Source organism: Sphaerodactylus townsendi, linkage group LG06 (genome assembly GCF_021028975.2).
Source record: "Sphaerodactylus townsendi isolate TG3544 linkage group LG06, MPM_Stown_v2.3, whole genome shotgun sequence".
In the NCBI taxonomy this organism is placed as follows: Eukaryota; Metazoa; Chordata; class Lepidosauria; order Squamata; family Sphaerodactylidae; genus Sphaerodactylus; species Sphaerodactylus townsendi.
The window spans coordinates 96865026-96890105 of record NC_059430.1 but is presented as its reverse complement, the minus strand read 5'-3'; the positions used below and the strand labels follow the sequence as shown (position 1 = coordinate 96890105).

At 43.6% G+C, this 25080-nt stretch overlaps 2 protein-coding genes across 10 annotated transcripts in view; one reads left to right on the top strand and one right to left on the bottom strand.

Moving 5' to 3' along the window:
* LOC125434267 (angiopoietin-2-like) overlaps positions 1-13302 on the bottom strand; it is a 52043-nt gene extending 38741 nt beyond the window's left edge. For 5 of the 9 annotated variants that reach the window (XM_048499409.1, XM_048499418.1, XM_048499415.1 and 2 more), the window contains exons 1-4: positions 12974-13302; positions 7569-7764; positions 6228-6318; positions 704-751 (exon numbers count right to left, since the gene is read on the bottom strand). The gene's annotated coding sequence lies outside the window, so the exon portion shown is untranslated. Of the gene's footprint in view, positions 1-703; positions 879-6227; positions 7034-7568; positions 7765-11885; positions 12232-12973 lie in introns of those variants that run through there. The other 4 variants (XM_048499411.1, XM_048499412.1, XM_048499413.1 and 1 more) reach the window with 4 other exon arrangements.
* An 84-nt stretch (positions 13303-13386) lies between these two features.
* Positions 13387-24103, top strand: TRAPPC3 (trafficking protein particle complex subunit 3). The gene is made up of 5 exons (XM_048499422.1): positions 13387-13564; positions 18940-19037; positions 19281-19380; positions 20761-20943; positions 21962-24103. Exons 1-5 carry the CDS (start codon positions 13520-13522, stop codon positions 22079-22081), a joined length of 546 nt encoding a protein of 181 aa, XP_048355379.1. The 5' UTR covers positions 13387-13519; the 3' UTR covers positions 22082-24103.
* The last annotated feature ends 977 nt before the right edge of the window (positions 24104-25080 follow it).

Below are 25080 nucleotides of genomic sequence, written 5' to 3'. Positions count from 1 at the left end.
CCTCCCCTCCCCTCTCTCCTCTCCCGTCCCTCTGTTAGGATGAATGGGCCATATCCAGATGCCGGGTGGGCCAGATGCCAAGTGGGCCATGTCCAGATCCCTCCCCTCCACTTCCTCCCTTGCATGCCACCCTCCCTCCCCTCCCTCCATTAGAGTGGGTGGGCCATGTCCAGATGCCAGCCCCCTCTCCCTCCCTTGTATGCCACTTCTCATTCCTTCCATCCCTCCCCTCCCTCCCCTCCCTCCCTCCCCTTGCATGCCACCTCTTAGGAAGAGTTTTGAAGTTAAGGCTGAGAGAGTGTGAAGTTTGATGGCAAAGCATAAATTTGAACCTGGGCCTACTGATCCACAGTCAAACTGCTTAGCCTGTGACCAGTGGTTTGATTTTCACCGCTATCTTTTTCCAGTCTCAGAGACTGGAAATTCTGTTCTTGGTTCTCAGCCCAGGTGAGATCATTCCTTGTGAACAGACGTTTCTTTTATTCCACAGATCCCACACAGATCTCAAGAGCATTTGTGGGCCACAGTAAAAGCAAATCTGCCACCTTCACTGGAGCCAAAAATAGTTACTCTAGAAATCCATACTTTAAATCATTTCAGCACATGCCTGGGAAATGTTCTAGTCACTGCAAAGGCCAAACATGTTCCAACATTCATAAGAATTGACAGAAATAGCGTATTAAATATGATCACGATTGCTTACATGCTGTGATTCTTTAGTGTTGCTCCAGAGTAAGCTTTCCACAATTGTCTGGAAGCAGAATAAAAATGGTGGGTTGCCATCCTCCAGGTGGGGCCTGATGATCGCCTTGAACTACAACTGATCTCCAGGATACAGCAACTGGTTCCCTGGAGAAAATTGCCCTTTCCGCACAAACCTTTGAAAACATTTTCAGGCAGGAAATAAAACATTTCGTTTGTGGAGTTCTGCATTGTCCCCCCCCCGCCCCCCCCACACCCTTTAGTCCTGAAAATGTTTTCCAGTCTGGAAACATTTTATCCCCCGGGGTGTGTGTGTATGTGTGTGTTTAAATCTTTAAACCCAACAAATACATGTAGCTACAGAGAACCCCAGTAGGAAGCACTGAAGCATCAATTCTACAAATAACAAAAAAGAAAAAAGGATGGGAAAAACATCTCACAGTGATCATGAACCGTTTCAAGGGGGGTGAGTACAGACAAACATCATGGTAAAGGGCAGGATTGAAAACATTTTGGGATTGTTATAGGTGGGCAGAAATTATACTTTGCTGAGGTTTACCCTTTACCAAATACTGCCCTCTCCAAGATTCACATCCCATTCTCCAGGATTTTCCCGATTCACAGCCGGCAACTATGGGTACAACATTTCCCCCAAAAGCTCAGCTGTACCCCCATTCCAGCTGAGAAGTTTTCACATTGCATGTGTGTTTTTATACTCATTTTATTTATATTGTAAAACACTTTGAGTTCTGCAAAGGATAAATGTTTTAAATAAATACTCCTAATCACCCTGAGTCCCACTTCTCCCTGTCACTGCCTCTTTTACTAGTAGTTTCCCCTTTGTCCTGTTCTTTCTGAGTAGTTTCTGTTGCTAAGCTGCTTCCTGTCCATTCACTTGTCCAGCAGTGGCATTCCTATATTCCTTTGCAGTCCCAATGCAGGACTGCAATCCTGAAAACAACAAAGTTAATGAACAACTATTCTGACTGCAGAGAGGAAAAGAGGCAGGTTCTGTTGGAGGAAATGACAGCTTTGGAGAGTGAATCTATGGTATCACATCCTTGCTGGACTCCCTCTCTCCCCAAATGTTGCCCTTCCCAGGATCTACCCCAAATTTCCCAGAACTTCCCAATGGTAACCTTACAAAGTAAGCTGTGTCTGCATTCCCCCCACCAAGCTTTCAAGGATGGGGGGAGGGGGAGGATTCAGAGGACTGGACAAAGCAAAAAAAAACATGGAAAATACTTAAATATAATCAGTTGCCAACAAAGCATGATAAACGAGAAACGTGTTCTCTACTAGGAATGAGGAGATGAGTCATAAAGGAGGATGCTTGCGGCAGGACAAGATAAGACCACTGGACGACTAGACTGAAGAGCAAGGCTTGTATCAGATGGTACATATTGAGCATGCTTAACAGGCTAGTACATATTAACCTCCTCCTGCTCTGATGACAAACTGTATTATAATGAACATACAGGAAGTATACGGGAGGAGGCTGCATATTAAGGAGGAACATCTAAATAGGCAGACTGGAAAGTTGTGACTCTAAGTATCCTTAGCCAACGGGGGAACAGAGAGGGTGTGGTGAATTCGTGAGAAGGGAATAAACGTGCTGCAGATACACTGTTTTAGCAAAGTCTGCCCATGTGGGGACAGCTCCCCTTTCTTTGTAAATAAAGCTACTTAAAACTCTCTTCTGTTGGGTTGATATTTGGTAATGAAATATTGGACACCTCAAAAGTTGTATGGATTGCAAAGTTGGATGTATGCAAAAATTGTGTGATGTTCATTCCTAACTAATGACTAGCGTGGAAGCAAGTCTTTGTTATAAATACAGTGCTAGTTAAGAAAACATTCTTGAGCTCAGCAGTCAGGGCTAGACACAAGAAAAAAGAAGAAAAAAATCAACTATTTGATTGCATTTTTACCACAGTGGGTGAAAAGGGATCTGGATTTTCTGTCTCAGGCTCAAGCTGTTCCGGGCTACATCTGCAGAAGACTATAACTAGGGCTAGAAGAGAAGGGATAAGAGGTCGGGACCATTTAAGGGCCATTTTGCACATTTCCCAAGTGTACATCCAGTAGGGACAGTTCCAGTGCTCTGCCTAATCTACCTGCCTAATACATGTGCAACACAGTTACTACATGAAGAGGGAAGTTTTGTTATTACAAAGTCTATTAGGTAATAGGTTTTATAGGGGTCAGAGTGTTAGACTAAGATCAGAGAGATCCATGGAAGCTTGCTAGATGCCCTAGGGCCAGTCACATATTCTCTCAGCCTAATCTACCTCATACAGTTATTGTGAGGATGAAATGGAGGAAAATTTTGAATCTGCATTGGAGAAAAAGTCACAGTCACAGAAAGTCACAACAAAAATAATAATCAAGCAGCCGCAAATGCTTTAAATTGAGTGAGGACCAGCAGGAGAGGGAAAAGGACATTTTTTCAGTTTTCCCCATTTCTTTGTTACAGCGGGCCTTTCCCCACTTACCGTTTGCGGCGCGCTACTCTCAGCGCGAGTGATTTCTGTGCGGGGCAGTCAGAAGGTGCCGTTTCTTCAGCGCCAGAAATGACACGCCCTGAGGGGACGTGAGAGCGGCAGAGTCGGGGCGGCTGCGTTGTTGCTGCCCAGACTCGTGGGGAGCGCCGCTGGACCACACGCTATTTGGGGAGAGTAGCGCGCAGCAAACAGTAAGTGGGGAAAGGGCCAGTGATTGAGAAAGCTGCAGTTAATGGTGTTTCCCTTTTGTTTGACATGCAAAGATATAGGAGATACAAGGATTAAGCAGTTCCTGGAACTGCACCAACCAGGACTGAAGATTATTTTAAAATAAGGACTGTTCTACCCTAGCCTGTCTTTTTATTTTGATTTGTAACATAACATAAACATAAATCCAGGCTAGATAAAGAAGTCATCTACTTCAAATTAGTCTGGTGCTGGATAGAAATATTACTCTAGTGACCTCTAAATCCAAAGTGATTAGGTTGGCCAAAACATTTGTATTTCAGGGATATTAATGAGCATAGCCAAGAACAAGTATCTTGCAAAATTTAAAATATGCAGGGAGCAATGGTCTGGATGGAATGAGCTCTTTTGCAAGAGATTTCACACAGTGCAGGAAGGGAGAGGGCAGTTTAAAACTAAAGATGACACAAAATGCAAAATTCTCAGATAATTATTGGTTTACCTTTTAATTCATCAAAACAATTGACATGAACTGTATGTAATTAAAGTTCCATTTTAAAGTTAATGAAGAAAATGCCAAAAATTCCCTGTTTATTTTTTTAATCTATAATTTATTTGTTTATCTACAATAGACGCAATGAATAAGTATAAGTATGATTTCCTGTTTTTTCCAGTTTCATTGAAAGATGAATCAAATTTACCCATTAAATATGCCGCCTAGTGAATAAGGCAGGGAAATTACAAGACACATTAGTACCACAAAAGCACTTGTAAGATTTCATTGCAGCAACCATAAATCAGGTAAAAACCTTCTTCCTCTGAAGATGCCACTTAAAACTGCAAATCTGCTTCCAGTTTTCTATTTGAAAGACAGTAATTATGCAATGCAAGTACAAATGTAAGCATCAGGAAAAACTTCCTTTTTACATTTATAGATAAGACTGGATTGATACCTGAAGACTGGGGTAGAGCTGTGGTTGTCCCTCTTTTTTTTTAAGGCATTAGAAATGATCTTACAAATTATAGGCGTAGGGCAGCCCAATCCAGAGTCTGGGGAAGCCAGGGACAGAACTGCTGCAGTGATCTAGAGGGCTTTTCAGCATTGCAGGGAGGCAAGAACTTTAGTCAATCAGAGAGTGTCCAATCTAGAGAGACAATCAAAGCTAGTGGTCTGTCCAGGCTCTCTCTCTCTCCATATATATAGTTGCTCTGGCAGCCTATTTATATTTCTCAGAAGCAGATTCCACTTGTACCTTTGAATAGTTGTTAGAAGAGTGTACCGTGTTGTTAGAAGCTGTTAGAAGAGCATAGTGTGGTGTAGTGGTTAAGAGCAGGTAGACTACAACCTGGAGAAGTGGGTTTGATTCCCCACACCTCCACCTGAGGGGCAGACCCAGTGGTGGGATTCAGCAGGTTCACACCACTTTGGCAGAACCGGTTGTTAAAATGGTGCTTGTAAACAACCAGCTGTTAAATTATTTGAACCCCACCACCGGAACTGGTTGTTAAATTATTTGAATCCCACCGCAGACCCTTATCTGATGAACTGGATTTATTTCCCTGCTCCTACACACAACGCCTGCTAGGTGACCTTGGGCTAGTCACGATTCTTCAGAACTCTCTCAGCCCCCATGTACCTCACAAAGTGTGGGGAGAGGAAGGAAGGAGTTTCTAAGTCCCTTTGTGGGGAGAGAAAGGGCGGTATAAATCCAAACTCTTCTTCTTCTGGTGTATTTTCAGCCCTACATTACAAGCTCAGCTTCCAACACTCTTCTTTTCTACACAACTACTAAAGCCATGGGAGTCCCAAGACTTTTGCTCTACCAGCAAACTTTTGGTGCATAATAAGCTTTGGCCTGATTCAGAAAAGGTTGTGAATCCAAGAAGCATGTAATAATAAGCACTGGTAGAAAAGTACTGCTGATTGAGCCATACAGAAGACCCTGTTTTTGTGCTCAGGGGGCTGTGAAGATGTTCACCAAATACCAGTTTGTCTAGCTGAAGTGTGTCTGTGGATGGACCTGGCTTTGCAACTGGGATGAAATCCAGATCATCCCTTAGTTCTGGTAGAAAGCCAGCCGGGTCAGATCAGGTCTGACACTGCTGCAATTCATGGCCTTCTGGTTTTTCTCTATGCCAGACAGCAGGAATGAAGATGGAAGTTATGGATACATGAAAAAATCAGCAAACTGGGAACTTCACAGTATGCACACAGTCAATATTGCTCTATCCGAGGCATATAGCTGCTTGAAAACTACGCTGTTAGAACAGGAATACCGTGACATGATATCTCCTGCGAGGAAAACGTGTTCTCCCTTAACCCTCCTCATTCCTCTAGACAAGGACATATAGCCAATTATAACGTTGGCCCAATTAAATTTAATGCCCTCCATGCTTCTCTATGGCAGATATCAACAAATAGAAAAAGGAGACTATATCCATGCAATTTGGGCCAGATTGAGACACTCGATCACACCCTCTTTCACTGTGCAAGATTTGCTAAAGTTAGAATGATCCAACCCACCCTCACCTCACTTCTATATAACCAACTGATGCTCTTAAGATTCCTTTAGTCCTGAACAACCTTGATCCCACTGTGTATCAGCATGTAGTGAAATTTCTGCTAAATGTAATAGATGCAAGTCAAGACGGATATTAATTTTTAAATGGTTAGCAATATTATACTAATTTATTTAATTGCTATGGATATTTTACATTTGTCAATTGAGCTTTTTAGCTGAAGAAATGTGTTTTGAGCCACTGTGTGTCTTATGTGTATTTTATAAGTATTACTGGGTCATCCTATATATGCCAATAAGAGCTTTACTTACTTACTTTAAAAATATTGCTTGGCTTGCTCTCAACGTGAATGGAAGTGGCTGTTTACTCCTGGCTTTACCTGTAGGTGTGGAAGGAGCATTTACACCTGCATAAAATGGAGGTGAAAAAAGAATTGTCTTGAGAAGCTGATAGGGATAAAAGGTGATAAGAGTGGACGAGGATGCATGGAACAAAACATGGAAGTTGCAACGTATCCCACAACTACAGGATGAGTTTGGCTTTGCAACTGAAATAACCAATGGACATGTCAACAGACTTACCTCACCTGCCAGCCAGTTTTTGAAAGCGCTAGATGCATGTGTGTCCCCCTCCCTCATTAATACATCATTGTATATTAATAAAGTGGTAGGGCTAGCCTGGGCTATCCAGGCCAGAACTGTAACATCCTACTATTTATTGACTACATTTACAGTTTATTTTTCTAACTCAAGACGGATTACAAAACATTAAAACAACTCAGTCGCACAGTGTAAGACATCCTGTGAACAATGAAATAAGGCCAGGATTACAGAATTAGAAAACAATGCAGCCAGAAAACTGTCAAAGGCATGACAGATCATGGACTAAGAAATCTGCCTTCTATCCTTGTGTATATTTGTAGACTTTAACATACAGACCAACGGAGAGCTCTGGTGAGCTCAAAAGCTTGCAAAACGTTTTCCGACAGCTTGCCTCATGAAAGGCATCAACAGTGATTTCATTCCTGTTTTAGGCATAACGAACCATGAACAGTACAGCAAGTGGACTACAAAAAGGTAGAAGACAGTGGAGTGAAAAGCAAGATGATACATACAATAAATATTGCAGTTCAGTTCAGTAACCTTTATTAGGCATTTTCAAAAGAAGAAAAGACAAAGTGACAAAATGAAATACAAGGCTAAGCTTAGCAAAACCTGAGGTATTTTTCTAACCCCACAAGACTTTCAAAAGAAATTTAGCTACAACTTCAGATAGCTCGGCTTCTGTACTGTTAAAGCAAATTAATCGTTTTAACGTTGTCTGATAATGATATTTAAAATTTGATTCTGAATAAATATTGCAACAGATAACAATTCTGTTCTTTCATACGAAATCTGAGTTTGCAGGATTATGTTACTATAGAGCACGCTAACATCTTGCCACAGCCTTCTGCTTCTAATGTATTCTGCTATCTCATTTCCTCTTTCCTTGTTTGGAAGTGAGCAGGGACAGGTCTCATGCAGGGTTATCACCACGCTAGGATGAATGTGCAACCTCTCACCACTGCTCCTAATTAATAGAGGCAATTTCCCCTCTCCTGTCTTTAAGAACCACTCGAGCCAAATGGTTGTCATGGAAGATTATGGCATGTGTTACCCATCAACATTCCTTTTGATAGCTTTCCTTGAAAACTGCAAGGAGGTGTTGCAAACACGTTTTTGGTCTATGCAGAACAGCCCAGCCCAACTTTAGTTTTCTGTGACAGATGATATGTCTTATGATAGGTGGTGGCTATGCCAAGCTGCTCCCGTGTGTGATCCATCATACTGCATACATTTGGGCTGGGAGGAGGCTGAAACAAAAAAAATGAATTAATGATTAATTGAAAAAGAAGTGTTTGGAGTTCAATTGTGACTGAGTGAAGAAAGAATCTGACTGTGGAGCTTACTGTAAAAGGCTTGTTGTTGCTGGAAACATTCCTAAGATGTTGGGAAATAGGAATAGTATCATTTTTTGCAATAGAACTGCCTGTATACGTGCTCCTCATCTCAACTTGTACACTTTATTAGTAAACAGCTACCACAGCATCCTGTAGGTTTTCAGTGTTCTCATCACAAAAGGAAACAGTCCTGTTTGGAAACTTCTTACCGAATGAAGTGTGGAATGTAAAACAGACTGAACCCTAAACACACTGATCCTCCCCAAATATTCCGCATTTATACAGCTGTGCCTTGCATGGGAAAATACCTATTAAATGTCCTCTGAAGATGCCAGCCACAGATGCAGGCAAAACGTCAGGAGAAAATGCTACTAGAACACAGCCATACAGCCTGGAAACCACACAACACCCTACCTATTAAACAGGTACAACACACAATTAAACAGGTACAACGGACAATTGCAACATGTGAATACCCTGCTAAAAACAGCAGAATAGCAAGATTTTCACCAAAAGCTGACCTGTGAGTAGATACAATCTCATATATGCTACTGCAGGAAGAGAGAAGTTCCTGAAATGGCTCTTGTCTTTCTCTTTCTCTCCATTTATACCTCACTTCTCTCTCCAGTGGAGACCCCAAAGGAGTTCACATCATTCTTTTCTCTTCACAACTGTGTGAGGCAGATAGGGCTGAGAGTGACTAGCCCATGGTCACCCAGCAAGCTTCCATGGGGTTCACTCCTCAGTCACCCAGATATTAGTTGGAGACTCTAACCACTACTCCATACTGTCTCTCCTTAAAATCTTCAAACTCAGAACAGCAATTTAATATATATGTATATAATTTGCTTCAATTGACAGATCACTTTAATGTAAAGACTCAAGATGGATTAAAGAAGATAAACTGTGCAATAAGACAGCAGGAATACAGAATTGGGAATCAATGCAAACAACAATTGACTTAACACAGGTAAGCTATCTATATATATAAACGCGAAATACCACTGACTGACTGACTCATCAAAAGAACCTACAAAGTTGAAATTTGGCACACCGGTTCGTTATGTGCTTCAGGTGCTCGCTAAGAAAGGATTTTCCAAAATATTCACTTCCACTTGACAGATATTTACTGTTCAACTCTGGCCATCTGTACGAACATTCTAAGGGTGACAGTTAAACACAATGAGTTTCATGTCCTTCAACATGGTATTTTCAATGGTTTCTGAGTTCTTCTGATGACTCACTCAGTCAGTCAGTGAGTGGTATTTCTCATTTATATACATAGCTTCGTTTCACAGGACATTTTAATGAAGGGCACTTTGAAGCTCTAACTCCATTTGTCGCATCGACAAGTTCTGCTACTGCCCACCAAAAAAACAAGCATGATTGATCCAATGGTGCGCCAAATGCATTCTAACACCACCCTCCTCAACGTATACGAACCTGTTCCTTCTGCTGAAACCGCTAAAGGGAGAAGAGGAATTAAACGCAGAAAGCAATTTACACATTGCATTAGAAAAAGACAACTACAGGAAGCTGCTGCAAAATATGTGAAAACCAACCCATCAGTCCACAGACAGGCTGTGAGGAAATATGCTGCATGTCACCCAAAGTTCACAAACAGGCTGTAAAGAAGTATGCTGAATGTCACCCCGAAATTCATAGAGAGGCTGTGATGAAGTATGTGTAGCAAAGCATGGGTATCCTGCTAGTAAATAATATAAAAAATGGATTAAAAGGTAAGGAAAAGTGTGGGTTATCTACAGTAATCACTACAGTGGAGTGTTCTATTATAAAGGTGGCCTCCTGAGCTGTTCATTTTACTACAGTTCTAAACTCTTTTTTCAAAAATGCCTTCTTGAACTGTGGCAGAAACCTAAAACCTTACTAGGACTCAAAAGTGCTACATCGAGGGTCTGGCATCTTGGACCTGAGGATTTATATTAGAATGACCCATTCATTTCCATTCCAAATTGGACCATCCTGGCAGGCTTGATCACTTTTGGACAAAGCACAATCCAGCGCGACCAGATTACCTATTTGCCAGGGAAGTTCAGAGCCATTGCTAAGGGTGTGATAGAGCAGGAACTATATTTTATTTAGCTCTGACTGGTAAGTAGCCTCCGGCATCAGAGATGGAGCTTTGCATGGGCTCTCTCTTAAGAGAGATGGCTGGCTTGGATCAAATTCCATTTACCATAAATATCAGGACATTGGAATGTTCTCTTGTCTTCAGGGGAAATGAAGTCCACAGCGGTTGGGTAAGGGTTAAGGACATTTTGGTTTTGCACATTCTACAGAAAGACAGATCTGTATAAGGCGTCCTAGCCTCCCCAGACAGGCCATTCCACTGAGAATGCACAAGAATGGGCAGCTGCTGATCTTATGCATTTATAGGATGGGCTCTTTAGAAGGCTTGGCTCAGAGGAGAGAAGCTGTCATGATGCAGCATAGTAAGAAAGCTGGTCTTGCAATAAGTAGGTCCAAGGCTCTTAAGAGCTTTTGAGGTAATAATGAATACCTTGAAGTTGGCAACTGATTGGTATTCAATGGAATGTCTGCAAAATGGGTGTGATGAGCATGTCCTGCTGGTGCCCAACAGTTACTAACTGGAGTTACCATGTTGTCTTTAAAGGTAGACCCATATCTAGTGCTTTACAGTAGTCTAGCCTTAAGATAACCACAATATGGACCTTCATGGCCAGGTCAGTAGAGTCAAGTTTTTTTCTCTCCATCAAGTCACATCTGACTTATGGCAACCCCTAATGGAGTTTTCAAGGCAAGAGGCATTGGTTTGCCATTGCCTGTCCCTCATGTCACAACCCTCATGTCATAAATCTTGCCTCCAATCCAAATAATACATGCCAAGGTCAGTCAGTCAGTCAGTCAACTGCAGTCATAGACCAGTATAAAAATATACAATCAGGAAGTTTCAGGAAATTCATCAAAAAACAGGTTTAAAAACAATTTCCCTCAATAAAACCTATAGCATACATCTAAAAAATTGAATTGAGATTTTAAAATGAATCTTTACTACATTTAGTATTAAATCCTCTGCATGCTTTATATACAAATGCACTAAATTTGGCATCTGCCTCTAAGTCACGGATTATCACCTGCAAGTAATTTTTTGAGGTATACGTTATCCAAATGACCTTGGAAATTAATAACGGATAAATGTCAGAGTCAACCCTGTGTAGTTTTTGAGATCTGACAAGTTCAGGCTAGCCTAGGCTATAAGGTCAGGGTCTGAGTCAAGATAGGGGGCCATTGTCCAGGCTAAAAAAGCAGGTAGAAGATCTCTTTTTGAAACTTCATTAACTTGCTTGTCCAGCAATAGTGTTGGATCTGGGAGGGGGACAAATATTTGCATTTTGTAGAAATAAAGTTTTGTTTAACTTGAGAGAGTTTGCAGAAATTCTTACCCACCAGTCTGGCTCCTTGGCATGCTATAGAACCCTTGTGAGGTTCACTTTGGATAATCATGCTTGAGAGAGGGGGGCTGGGTTTTACCCAAGTGGTGGCAGTGACAAAAGGGAGGGGGGAAGCAAACAGTAGCTAGTCTTGCCTTACAATGCGACAGAAAGCACAATAATCCTTTTCCTGTTTTCACTGCCATCTCATATGATTTCATAAGCGTCCTATAAGATGTTCTTGCCTCTTCGTCACAAATCCTCCTTCATTCTAATCATGTTAGCTCCCCTTTTTTCCTTCTCAGCTTCAGGTTGTACATCGCAGCTGGTTTGGCCCGGCACAAGGGCATAGAGGGCACAGGGTACAATCTCATCCATGGTTGCAGAGAGCTAGCTGTTCCAACCTCTAACAGCCCATCTAATGAATCACTGGGAGACATCAGGTCCTGGAGTGCATTCCGGAAACCTATTGGTTCAATAAGTCTCTGCAGGTGAACATAAATTGGCTTGTCACCTATACAGGAAGGGTGTGGCATGTTCAATGACAGAGGGTCTCCAACTTCAGTCTTCTGAGACTTGCCATAATCAATTCTGGCTAGAATCCTTATTCTTGATACCTACCTCCAAATGTTTCTGCAAGATGGTATGGCCCATAGAGTTGAATGTTGTTGATGATAACTGGCAGAGTTGTTGTACATATTCTAATTGAGGTGGCAGACTAAAACCACCAGTACCTTCTCCTTCCCATCGCCCAGACTAAAGCCAGATGGAATGGGCTACAGTGATGGGGGTTTTTTCCCCGTAGGTGGATGAACACCTATGAGGATTTGGGAAGCAACCTAACAATTAAATGCTTTCTCAGTCTATTCCAGGGGTCGGGAACCTGCGGCTCGCGAGCCGCAAACGGCTCTTTAGAGCCTGTGGTGCGGCTCCACGCCCCTTCCTGGGCAGCGTGGGATTCCGCCCCCTTCCCCCGCGCAGAGACTGCCGCCGTGCCGCCGTCCCGACGGGGGGAGAGAAGAAAGCGGCCTCCGCGCCGCCGCCGCCCCCCCCCCCGAGAAGAAAGCGGCCTCCGCGCCGCCGCCACCCCCCAGAGAAGAAAGCGGCTCCGCGCCACCGCCCCCCCCAGAGAAAAAAGCGGCCTCCGTGCTGCCGCCCCCCGGGGAGAGAGAAGAAAGCGGCCTCCGCGCCGCCACCGCCCCCCCCAGGGGGGAAGAGAAAAAAGCGGCCTGCGCGCCGCCCCCCCCCAGGGGGGAAGAGAAGAAAGTGGCCTCCGCGCCACCGCCGCCCCCCCCCAAAGAGAAAAAAGCCAGCACCAGCCGTTCGCCCAAAAATCCCCGAAACAGCTCAGCCCTGGAGTTGGCAACGCAGGGGATTTTTTGACAGGTCGAAGAAGGGAGGGGGAAGGAGCCGCAACAGCGGTGAAAGTGAAACCAGCCGAAGCAGCAACAGAAGCAGCAGAGTCGAAACAACAGCCTCCGCTGCCTCCCCCCCAGAGAAAAAAGCGGCCTCCGCGCCTCCGTCCGGGGGGGAAGAGAAGGAAGTGGAATCCCCCCCCCCCCCAGGGTGCGGCTCCATGAATTTTCTTTTCCGGGGAAAATGGGCCCAAATGGCTCTTTGAGTCTAAAAGGTTCCCGACCCCTGGTCTATTCATTAAGCCCTGTTTCTCGTTTCTCCCTTTTCACGTTTTCTTGAGCAACAGCACCCACCTCTGGACTCTTGCTACCTTACAGGACATGGCGGCAGTTAAGAGTCTTAAGAGGCGATTGCCATAGAGACGAAAGATGTTAATTCAGAATTTCCAAGCGCGCAAAACAAAAAAAGACAGAGAGGAAAGAGCCATGCGAAGGACATGCGCACTACAGCACTTACTAGCCTAACGGGCGAGTTTGTCTATACTAAACAACCCACGAGAAAACATAGCGATTCTCCACCATAGAGATGCATAACGATAGAACGGCATCAGAGAACACTCGGGCCAATGGGGGCTTCAGCGGAAGTTCAATCTGAGCGCATCTCGAGGCATTTCCGGTCTTTTCCTGCTTTCTCGGCCTATGAGGGACGCCGAAGACTCTTCTCGTTCCCACCATGCTCGACGGTTTACCCGCTCTGAGCGGTGCATCCTGGGGGCTGTAGTGCATGCGTTCTGACGGGAGGTCGCGTAGCAGCCTCGTCCGAGGTTTTTCCGCTCCACCCACCGGGCTCTTTTCCGCTACCGCCAGGCGGAGGAGGGAGTCGACAGTGCAGCCGGCAGGATGGCGCGGCAAGGGAGTCGCGGGGGCGCCGAGAGCAAGAAAATGGTAACGACAGCCGAGGAGGATAGAGGAATGGGGGGAGCTCCCAGAGGGGGTCGAGGAACACGAAGTGGAGCCCCCTGGAAGGGGAATAGTCTATAAAGAAAGCATTAGGGCGACTTGTTGGGACATGGAGGGTGAGGAGCTGGGCAGGACTAGAAGGACCGGGTTGAGCTGGTTGAGTGGCTATTGGAGAGTTGGGTGGGAGGGGGCAGGAGTGGGCGTGGACTGGGAGGGGCAGATTGAGGGGTGGGCTTGTTAAGTGGTCTCAGGTATGTTGGAGGGCATTTTGGGTTATATAGAGAGTGGTGGGTTCCTACACACCCCACCCACCAAGCATCTCCCCCCCCCCCCATACTTTTCAGGTGCCATTGGTGATCTACCACATTGCATCTGCAGTAATTGGTTGTAGCTGGGGTTTCTAACTCTAGGTTGGAAAATCCATAGATATGTAAAGGTGGAGTCGGGGGTGGGTTATAGATGGACATCAGTGAGCTATAGTGCCATATAGTCCATCCTCAAAAGCGTTCAGAGCATATTCTATAGGCTAGTTATGTCCAGATTTCACCTGGAGGTTGGCAACCTTTATTCCTGGCCTGTATGAAACTGAGTCATATTAAAACATTTATTTTATCAAATTTAATATCCCACCCTGTCCCAACACCAGGCTGGGCTCAGTGCAGCTGACAATAAAATCAGTACATCACAACAATTTCATAATCCATGAGACGTTTCCATAAATCCATGAAAACAGTTCCAAATTTACTAAAACTATCCCACCCAGATGATGTTCTTCAGACTTAAAAAAATTATCCTGTTCCTAATATCTCTTTCCTAGTGTAATTTTATCATAAATTAAGAGGATGGAAGGAGGAAAAGGCCTGAGTGGGGGAAAGAATTAGGGAGGCCAGCACTATTTCAACTGTAAACTGTAGCTGCCTCAACCAGTCCTGCAGAGCCTGCCCTGGATCTCAGTAGAAATGGAGTTCCACTGGGCCAGGACCAAGAAAGCCCTGGCCCTGGTTGATGAGAGCTGGATAGTTTTAGGGCTGGGGACCACAAGAAGGTCATTTTCAAAGGACCACAGTGTCCTCTGGGGAGAGTCTGTCATCTTAACCTAATTCACTTCCATCCACTAGCTATGGAGTACTGTCATCAAAGACCCCTCCCCCAAGTCTAAAAGGGGAAATATGAGATGCAGTGCTGCAGAAGAGACAGTTGTATTTATCTAGGATATAGTTGCAAAATGCTTATCCCTCATAGATCTCAGAAAGATTCAATGAGATCTTTGTGCCTGATGACTGTCAACCAACTCAGTGTTAGGCTTGGTTCCCATTTCTTGTACACCCCCCCCCCCCCCAACAACCACTCAAGGAAGAAATCCAGGATTTTATCTTCAGGCTGGGGTGAGCAGTATAAACTGCATTACAGATGGGGAGATGGGACTGCCTGGAATACTGAATGCCCCCAGGTTCTTAATGTATTTGAAAATATATAGATTGTCCCTGTGATTTTGTTAAAAATCCCTGGAATAACCTTATGGTTCAGGCTTTTAAGGTGCCTCCTAGATTCCTATCCACTTTCAATGCAACTAACTTAGCAAAGGTTCCTCTCTGGAATTCATGCCAGTTCTTGGTACTGTCTAACTTGAGAGTGGAGCAGATGCAGTCATGAGTAACTGAAATAGGATGTAAAGTAGTGGGATGTCGCCACAGACTGATCTTCATTCTGATAGTAAGTTTTTGCAGGCGTACTTTAGTAGGTTTCATGAAAATACCTTGGATTAGGCACAGCAATCTATCACATGTTTTGTATTGGTATGTCTCGAGTTTAATGTAGTTCTATGTTACTACTGCAGTGAAAATAAGGTAGAGGAGGCAAGCATAACAGTCACAGTACATATTAAATTCATTCTGTCTGGGTTCAACTTTGCTTTCATCACACTTTGGTCATCTTCTGGGGTCATGTATAGATAGCAATGTTGGTGAAGCCTGTTTTTTAATTTGTTTGTGCTAATGAAGTTCAGTTGTGGTCCTTTGGTTAGGGGGTGGGGCACTGCTTCAGTTGACACATCTTAAATGTCCATATGTTGCTTCCCACCCCCCTCTTCCAATTAATGGGATTAGGGTATTAGTGGCTAGAAGGTCAGTGCAGCACAGTGTGTAACAGACTTCTCTTTGTGATACACCTCTGAAGATTCCAGCCACAGATGTAGGCAAAACATTAGGAACAAGATCCACCAGACCAAGGCCACGCAGCCCGGAAAACCCACCACAATCATGCAGAAAAAGCTTTACTCATTTTGGGAGTGGTGTTAATGGTATTATTGGTCAACCAACTTGAATGCTTTACACATTTCTGGCATTCTGTTTTTAGTAGATAGAAGTGCTTGGAAGAAGTTTCTGCTCATCTGGCTCAAAAGTTCTTTTCTAGCCATCACCTCTTTTTGTAACATAGGAGATCATTAAACAATAGCTTTGATCCAGAACAGCAAATGCATGCATAATGTTTATTTTTACTCTCCTAATATCTAATGATAAGGAACATTTGGGAACTTAAAGCATTTGATAGGTGCACTTTGCACTAGTATTAACCAGGCATCCTTTATTTACTGTTCTGTTCAATTGACTTATGGATGCATTCGCTGAAATGCTGTGGTTCTTTACTTACTAACCAATTAAGCCCTTTTTGTGTTTGTGGGTGTGTCTGCCAGTTGACTTCTTTCCTGATAGGTGGATTAGCTGAGGTGAAAGCAGTTGCTTTTCAAGCTACTCAATTCAGCTGATTTCAGCCTTGGTGCTGCAGAGAATTTCCTTGCTCTTTCCAAAATGAAGCCAAAGCATCATCTTGTAGCTTTCTAAGAGATCAGCTGATTCTGGCTTGATCACTTGTTGCTGGATGTGAACAGCATCCTGAGATCCTACGCAACACTTAATAAGGTTTAATTTCAAACATGATGGAAGACACTCTCTTCTGCAGTTTGGCTTTATAGGAGCTTGTGAGAACGTGGTACAATTTCTGTTGTCTCACTAAATTCTGATGTTTGTCTTTTCCCCCCTCTTTCTGCTTGCCTGTTGCTTTCGTTCCTTAGTATTGGTATTTGCCATTCATTTCACCTTCTGCATCTATGCATCTCATGGTAGGTGATAGGTTTCTTAATCTGATACAAGCTATTTGTGCTGTATAAATGAAACTTGAATAAAGCACTGAGCAGTGCTCTGCTCAGTTTATATAGTTGATATCTATTTCAGATACATTCACATCTCGATAGGTTTCAATCTTTAACAGAAAAACATGGTTACAATAACTTTTCTGTTAGCTGCGGGTTCAATTTGGTAGCATATTTCAGGCTAGCCCAGTTTTATTAGATCTTGGAAGCTAAGCAGGGTTGGATTTGGATACTGGTCAGTATTTGGATGGGAAATTACCAAGGAATACCAGAGTTGCTACACAGAGGCAGGCAATAAGCTCTAAATGTATTTTACCTTGGAAACGCTATGGCATTGCTGTAAGTTGACTGCCACATGATGGTTAAAAAGAAAATCAGCAGCTCCAAGTGTGGAGAATGTCATGGAGGCACAGCAGCTCCCCCCACTTTGATGATAGGATCTCCCCCCCCCCCCGCTCTTAAATAGAAGGCTATGCTCAATGATGCATGTGGAAAAACTAATAAATAGTTGAAGATTGCCAAGCTTGCATTTCCATCACAAAATCTTTCCAAGTACAGAGCTAGATTTTTTTGGGGGGGCAGTGTACCCTCTGGCAGGCTAGATAGTCTGGATGTTTTCAGTTCAGAGAGAAGATGACCAAAGGAGGGACATTATAGAGGTTTATAAAACTATGCATGGGGTGGAGAAAGTAGAAAAGGGAACTCTTTCTTTCTGCCCCATAAAACGAATACTTGGGGGCACTGAATGAAGCTCATGGGCAATAGATTCAGTAGCGACAAAAGGATGTACTGCTTTACTCAATAAGTTATTAAATTGTGGAGTTCACAGCCCATGGACATATTGATGGCCGCAAGCATGGATGACTTTATAGGAGACCAGACATATTCATGAAGGGACAGACCATCAGTAGCTACTAGCCATGGTAACTGCCTATTTGGAGGCAGCAGATCTCTGAAACACAGTGCTAAGAGGCAATACCAGAGGAGGACTTTGTCCTGTTTCGTTGTCCTTCAGGTCAGTTGATCAGGTGCTGTTTAAAACAGGATGCTTTACTAGCACCACTGGTCTGATTCAGCACAAGGCTCCACTTAAGTTCTTATTCTTTGGAACATTTTTTCAAAGCAGAAGAGGTTATTCTTTAGCCAGTGATGAGACAAGATTCAGAGTAAGAGAATGACATTATGGTTCCCAAACGAACTGCCAAGCAGAATGCCTCGGGAGAGGTAAGAGAAGCATAGGGCACACCTGGTCATGGGCCCATTCGGGAGCTGTTCAGGAGCACCACAAATTGCGTCTGCTTGCAGCATCTCTGCCTTCAGTCAGCTATCTCTGTTTTAAGGAATAGTTTTTATCGCTAGAGTTCATGGATAATTGTTTCCAGTGTATGCCCAGTGTTGCCAGCCACAAGCAGAATGTGATTTAAGTAGTTGCGACTTGCGACAAGCTGAAAATTTATAGTTCAGATGAACATGGGAGGGGGGTGAGTGCCTTCACTTTTCATCAGTTAAAATCAAGTTTATGTTGCATGGAACATAAAAACTTTATTTCAATAAAAATTAAGTATTCCCAGAAAGAAATCAGCACTCCTACTGAGTAGCCAGATGGAGCCTGGTCCGTAGCAAAACGGTGGCCTCCCAGAGCTTTCACTTCAGAGCACTTTCCAGGCCGCTCTTATGACCTACTGGCAGCCAGAAGACTCCCTTTTCTCAGGGGACTGGAAGTCTGACACAGCCAGCAGTGGCTCTCAGCTCTTAAAACCTGTAAACCAAGATGTCTAGTCAGTCATGACCAGAACCAGAAGTGTGCCCCCCCCCCCGAATGTTTATAGGCTTCTGTAGATTGAACAGCCTGTAGATGGCTGCTTTCCTCAAGTTGAGACTGAGGCCTGAAGAGGAAGAAGGGAAAAGGAAGCTACCTATCCATCGCTGATAAAAGTAGCCTTTCCTTTCCATGGCAATCAGCTGACACCTGTAGGCAAAATGGTTTGACGTCTTTCTTTTTCCTGGTGAGCTGATTGATATCCCCTCCACCTCTTTAAATTGGGAGGTACCTGCAGAATTCACTGCGTATAATGTTTCTTTTGAGGCAGAAGTTTTCTTGCCCCTTTCTTCTTCAAGCCAAATTATACTACCCCTTGGAGGTAATAGTCCCTTATACATTCACAGACCTTCCCTGTCTGGCCGACGCTAAATGCCTTTTGAATTTGTCTAGAGCTCGGAGCTCTTCACGCTGACTTATGGGGCGCTGGTCACTCAGCTCTGTAAAGACTACGAGAACGACGAAGACGTTAACAAGCAGCTTGATAAAATGTAAGGGAACAAGCAGTTGGTAAGCACTGATCTGGCCTGGGCAGGGGGTGGGGGTTTTCTCTTTCGGCTTTACACTTACTGGGGACTGTTAATCCAATCATTCTGCATTCTTAATAAAAGAGAGAGAACATAAATGATTAGCAGTCTCTCCTCCCCCACACACCGATATTTAGAATTCCTCAAAGTTCAGATCTCTGAAGCTGGCATGTTTTATTGCTTGCTTCTGTCTGGCTCTCTCAACAGGGGCTACAACATAGGTGTTCGGCTTATAGAAGACTTTCTGGCTCGTTCCAATGTGGGGAGATGCCACGACTTCCGAGAAACTGCAGATGTCATTGCAAAGGTAACGTGCGTACCTTGATTATGTTCCTTTGTGCTCAATATGTTCTATTGTTTTGCTTTCCAATATGTTTGAGATAACATTTGATTCCTGTGGAGTCAGGTAACAATCAGTAGAGCATTTAACCTAAAGCAGAGGTCTGGAACCTGTGGCTCTCCAGATGTTCATGAACTACAATTCCCATCAGCCCCTGCCAGCATGGCTAATTGGCCATGCTGGCAGGGGCTGATGGGAATTGTAGTCCATGAACATCTGGAGATCCACAGGTTTCAGACCCTTGACCTAAAGGGAAGGTAGCTTTGGCCTTGATTCCAGTTGGGTTTATCTTGCAAGTCTGAGTGCAGGCTTTTCCAACTAGTATTTGAAAAAGCAGTTGCTTATGCACCCCCTTACATACAGAAAATTGGGATGAAAGGGGGCATGAATATGGAATCTGGACCTATTAGGTTAGTGAACAGAGCGGAACACTTGACCTCAGAGACCAAGCTCATAATCCTAACCAATCATGAACTGACTCCATTGTTATAGATCATTGTCTGACTCCATTGTTATAGATCAGCAACTTCTGGCAGTTTGATTGACTTATGATCCCACATAAATGTAAGTGACTTCTGGCCTGTTAGCAACATGAAAAGAGTTGTGGTACAACTGCATTTATTTCCTAGAAACTGGAAAGCCAGCTCACATCAGATGTTTTCTGTTAACTTATTAAAGCAGCAACTGAGATAAATCAAAATTGCTTCGAGTGCGACAGCACGTTACTCAAATGTTCCTGAACCATTTTCAAGAGACAATGTCATTGCGTCTGCTGTACAGAACTGCTTCTTATAAGATGTGTCCCTCATTGTCTTATCAATGTCAATGAGAGGTCCCTTATCCTTTTTGGGCTTGTGAGCACCTTTGGAATTCTGACACCGGGTGGTGGACACAACCACCAAATGGCTGCTGCAGGAGGTGGAGCAACCATCATATGTCAGGGAGTGAGATTATGCATAACCCTCGTAGCAGGTCTTCAGCATTTCAGGCAGAAGCTCTGTTTAACAGGCTGCCTTGTAAAATTAACGCACTCTTTAAAAATATGTTCTTGTATACATGCAACTTAGCACCAGTCATTCAATGAAGATTTTTGTATTGTGTCAGCAGCTGCTGCCAAAGGTTTTTAAAAATCTGCTCAGCCAGTCAGAAGCCCTGCTATGCACAAGCTCTGCCACTTCCTAAAAACACTTGACAGGCACTGCGTTGGGGACCCCTGATATAGGCAGTGATTTGCATCAAAAGGTTTCAATTTGGATAGTTACTGCTAACCTTTTGCTGGGCAGCAGCATGCTGAACACGTTGCTGTCAAGAGTTCACTCTTTTCCTTGTATTCGTCTTGTTTGACAGGTGGCCTTTAAAATGTACTTGGGCATTACCCCAAGCATCACAAATTGGAGCCCAGCAGGTGACGAGTTCTCCCTCATCCTTGAAAACAATCCTCTGGTGGACTTTGTGGAGCTGCCCGATAACCACTCGTCTCTTATTTATTCTAACCTCTTGTGTGGGGTACTGCGGGGAGCCTTGGAAATGGTGAGGAGCGGAAGATGGTAGAGGAAGTAGCAACTAAATTTCTTTCTGTGTGTGAAGGACATGTTGGAAGGAATGAAATAACAGTACCTGTGTGTCTTCTGTATCCTGTCAAAAAATCCACGCTGTGTTAATGTCACATATACAATCCTATTTGGGACACTTTATCTTCTTCAACTTCTGGAGGTCGTACAATTTGGATCATTATAAAAAAATAGAATGATCTCTAAAGGAGTAGGAAGGGAGAGCACAGTGATCAGGGTTAGAATAGTCATGCCTGATAGCCGGATGAGAAGGAGATCAAAAGAATGCAGTCCTTTGATCAACAGAAACATGCTCACTTAAAGTTAGTCCTCTAGCATTCACTATACAGTTTCTTTACACGTTCTGCTCTGCTAATCTTGCTGCTTTATCTTTTTATTTGGTTTAATGGCAACCAAGATTCCTCAGGCTGGTAAAGTCTACAATATTCTGTACTTGCAAACAGCTGGTAGCTATGAAGCATACCCTATGAAGCATACCCTCAGCTCTTGTGCCACTATGCAAGGTTTTTGCAACTGATGTGCATGTCTTTCTGGAAAGGGAAGTGTCAGCTCTAAATATTTTGAAATGAAAGTGCAGAACACAGGATGGGGAGGAGGGGATTAATTTCTGTCTCCTTGTTTGTGTTTGGCTATGTTTTCTTGGTCGAAGTAAAAATATTGTGCTGGCATTAAGAATGGGCAAAACCACACAGCACCCCAGTGATTCCGGCCGTGAAAGCCTTCGACAGTACAATGGGCAAAGTGTTCCTACAGTTGTGAAATATGCATTAGCACTTTCTGTTCTATACTACGTGAATGATAAATGGTAAGGGTGGTAAAGAGGGAGGGATAACCAGGAATCCTTTTGTATAGTAATATGGGAGGGTTTCCCTTGTCCTCCATCCTCAATGCAGCTTCCAGATCTGCTAGGCAGTCTTCTGGTGAATTCTGGTTTTGTGTCTCAAAAGCATGTGGTTCTGTCCCTTTCCACCCTGCAGGTTCAGATGGCTGTGGATGTCAAATTTGTCCAAGACACATTGAAAGGAGATGGAGTCACAGAAATCAGGATGAAATTTATTAGGCGAATTGAAGACAATCTCCCTGCAGGAGAGGAGTGAGTCAAGTGGCAGCCTCCCTGTTGAACTGGAGAGGATGAACCATCCACCTGGGATTTTTAGGCATGTCATGCCTTGTGTTATGTTCAGATGCCCGGTTCGGTTCATTATGATGCTGTTCTAGATTATTTCCTTAGGAAGCAACTGTTTGACTTGTTCTGTTTTGTTTCCACCAGATTTGTATCAAAGGCCTTCATAGCCTACAGGATATTTTTTGTACTCCTCAGAGAAAATGAGTACCCATTCGTAGCTTCTGTATTTTGGTTCCACACCAGTTGACATCTGTTGAAACCTTGTGATTTTGACCCTTAGAACTGAAGTCAGATTCCAGACAAAAATACTGCTTATTTTGCAGTAAAAGAGGCTTATCGGTACATTTCCCCCCCATCTTCCTGCCTGTAAGTGTGTGAACAGAACCCGCATATGCGTGTGGGAAGGATGGGCCACTTATAGATTGCAAGGAGTGCAGTTCATAATTTGAAGTATGCTGGGTTGCTAGTGGAGCTCATTCAGTTCTGCTGCTTTAGTTGTGCTGCGTAGGAAGAAATGATCTTTTGCTCTAGGTGTATCCTTTCCGTTTCCAACACCGAGACAAAATAAGAGGCCTATATCCATGCAAAAGAGTCTTAGTGGCATTCTTGCTCCAATGATTTTTCTGTGGGTGTTCTCCAATGTTGGACAAAATGGTGCTTGAACGCTTCTGTCCTCTTTAATCCCTCTTTTCTAATTGACCAGAGACCCTCCAGGAGATTTGTAACAGTATGTCGTCTTATTTTGCAGTTTTGCTTTTCAAATAATGTTGGATAATCATCTGAGCAGATAAGTTCAAGAGAGGTTTTTAAATTTCAGATCTGTCCTGATTTGTATCACTAATTAACTAAATACTCAAATACAAATTTTCTTCCAGCTGGGCAGGGCTTCTGAATGGTTGTGTTGGCTTTTCAGTGCTGAGAAGTTTCTCTTGGTGTCTTGCGAGGGGTGGGGTTGGTGGAGGTGGAATAGCAGTCTGGAGGCCAGGGTTCTCTTCCAAAACACCATGGAAAGAAGTTCTTGCTCTGACTGATTCATGCGAGGCTGTTCTAATGCTTATGTGTGGGGTTGGTACTGAGAGCAATTAAGATTTGTTTTGGACAGGGAAAGTTAAGGGTTAGCTCCCATAAGAGAACTTTTTGATTAAAATATGAACATCCACCATCCTTGACAAAGCATAACGTGCCCCATGATCCTGTTCCCTATTTGGAGTCCCAAAATGTGACCAGCAGAAGCTGACACTTGTACTCTGCAGCACACAGAGTAGAGTATAAAACTAGAAGAGCAGTTAATCAGAAAAAACATGGAGAATGGATAGCAAAGTTTACACACATACCCATCAGGCATCTTGCTCTGCAGGCCATTTGCACTGGCTGGGCAGCAACTCAGTCCCAGTGAAGATAACCTGGATTAATTTGTGCCCTGTGAAAGAATGAAGCAACCTGTATAGGATATGGGAGAATGGCACATAGACTTATGATTCAATGGAAGAGTGAAGTGTTCTCTAAACACCTTGATATGCTATGTTGATGATTGTTTCTGGCTTTTTCCCCCCACTAGAATTTGGCCATGGAGGAGCAAATCCTGCTCTTCTGATGTGGATTGGCTTTTCTAATATTAGTGGTGTGGGTTACTGAAGAGGTGGTCAACAAGGAGGGGTTTTTTAGATAAATATTAACATTGCACTCATCCTGTCATATTAAAATCCTGTATCTGCTCAATGCAAACCCAACATTCCTGGTTTCTAAAGGCATTCCTACAGTGAGAGGAGAGATCCAGCATCCCCTAAATTAACATCCCATCCTAATTCCTTTTGTGATGCTTTGAATCTTATTTGAAAACAGTTGCATTGAGTCATACCCTGCAGGTAAATGGGTGTTGGGTGTATATAAACATTTTTGTTATGTAAGGGGGTTATTCATGCATTTTCCATTTGTAAAGCTTTTAAAGGCAACATTTTAAAAAAAGATTGCATTAAAATAAATTGGAACTACCTTCTTAATTGTCTTGCTGAGGAGCATGGACTTTGGCGGGGGATTCCAAGGGACAGTGTGGAATGGGTATACCTAACCCATGAAAACAGCAAAACATTTTAGCTCTTGCAGTCCGAGCTGCTGAGACCATGTGGCATACTTGGGAATGTTTGCTATCTTGCGCTGTGGAGGAAAACATCTGAGCAGAGCAAAGAGTAGCTACTGCCACTGAGTTGATGGTTAATTCACCAGGTGTGCCGTCGGGTTAACACTGCATAATAGTGCACAGTAATGCCAGCAGTCCTTCAGTCCTCTGCATCTTGTATAACCTGATACACAGAAGACTCTTTCAAGAGATTCCTATTGTGGCCTGCCTTTCCTCTGGAACAGTGTATGCAGTACTATGGAGAGCATTGGCGCTCTCCACTCCAATCAGCAGGACATTTGCATGCAGATTAACCAGTGTAATTTCCATTTAGCTCTTTTTAGTTGTTGCTCTATAGTCATGTATGTCCAGTCAGAATGCACAGGCTGGCTCTCAAGTCCTGAATGGAGGAAGAAGAAGAATTGGATTTATATCCCCCCTTTCTCTCCTATAAGGAGACTCAAAGGGACTTACAAACTCCTTTTCCTTCCCCTCTCACAACAAACACTCTGTGAGGTGGGCAGGGCTGAGAGAGCTCAGAAGAACTGTGACTAGCCCAAAGTCACCCAGCTGGCATGTGCTGGAGTGTACAGGCTAATCTGAATTCCCCAGATAAGCCTCCACAGCTCAGGCAGCAGAGCAGGGAATCAAACCCAGTTCCTCTAGATTAGAGTATACCTGCTCTTAATCGTTACGCTACTGCTTCTATAGGTACTACTATTTGCTAGGCATCCAAGGTTTGGATAGTCATAAGCCCTTATAGCACCCACATGCTACTAATTGGTATTAGATCTAGTTTCTGTAATTGTGCATTTCTATCACCAGGTGTCCCCAATTAGCTAGAGAGATCAGCT

Coding starts and splice junctions, on each gene's coding strand:
- TRAPPC3 (XM_048499422.1), top strand. CDS start 13,520: ATGGCGCGGCAAGGGAGTCGCGGGGGCGCCGAGAGCAAGAAAATG. Junction 13,565..18,939: donor GCGCCGAGAGCAAGAAAATG/GTAACGACAGCC, acceptor GAATTTGTCTAG/AGCTCGGAGCTCTTCACGCT. Junction 19,381..20,760: donor CTGCAGATGTCATTGCAAAG/GTAACGTGCGTA, acceptor CTTGTTTGACAG/GTGGCCTTTAAAATGTACTT.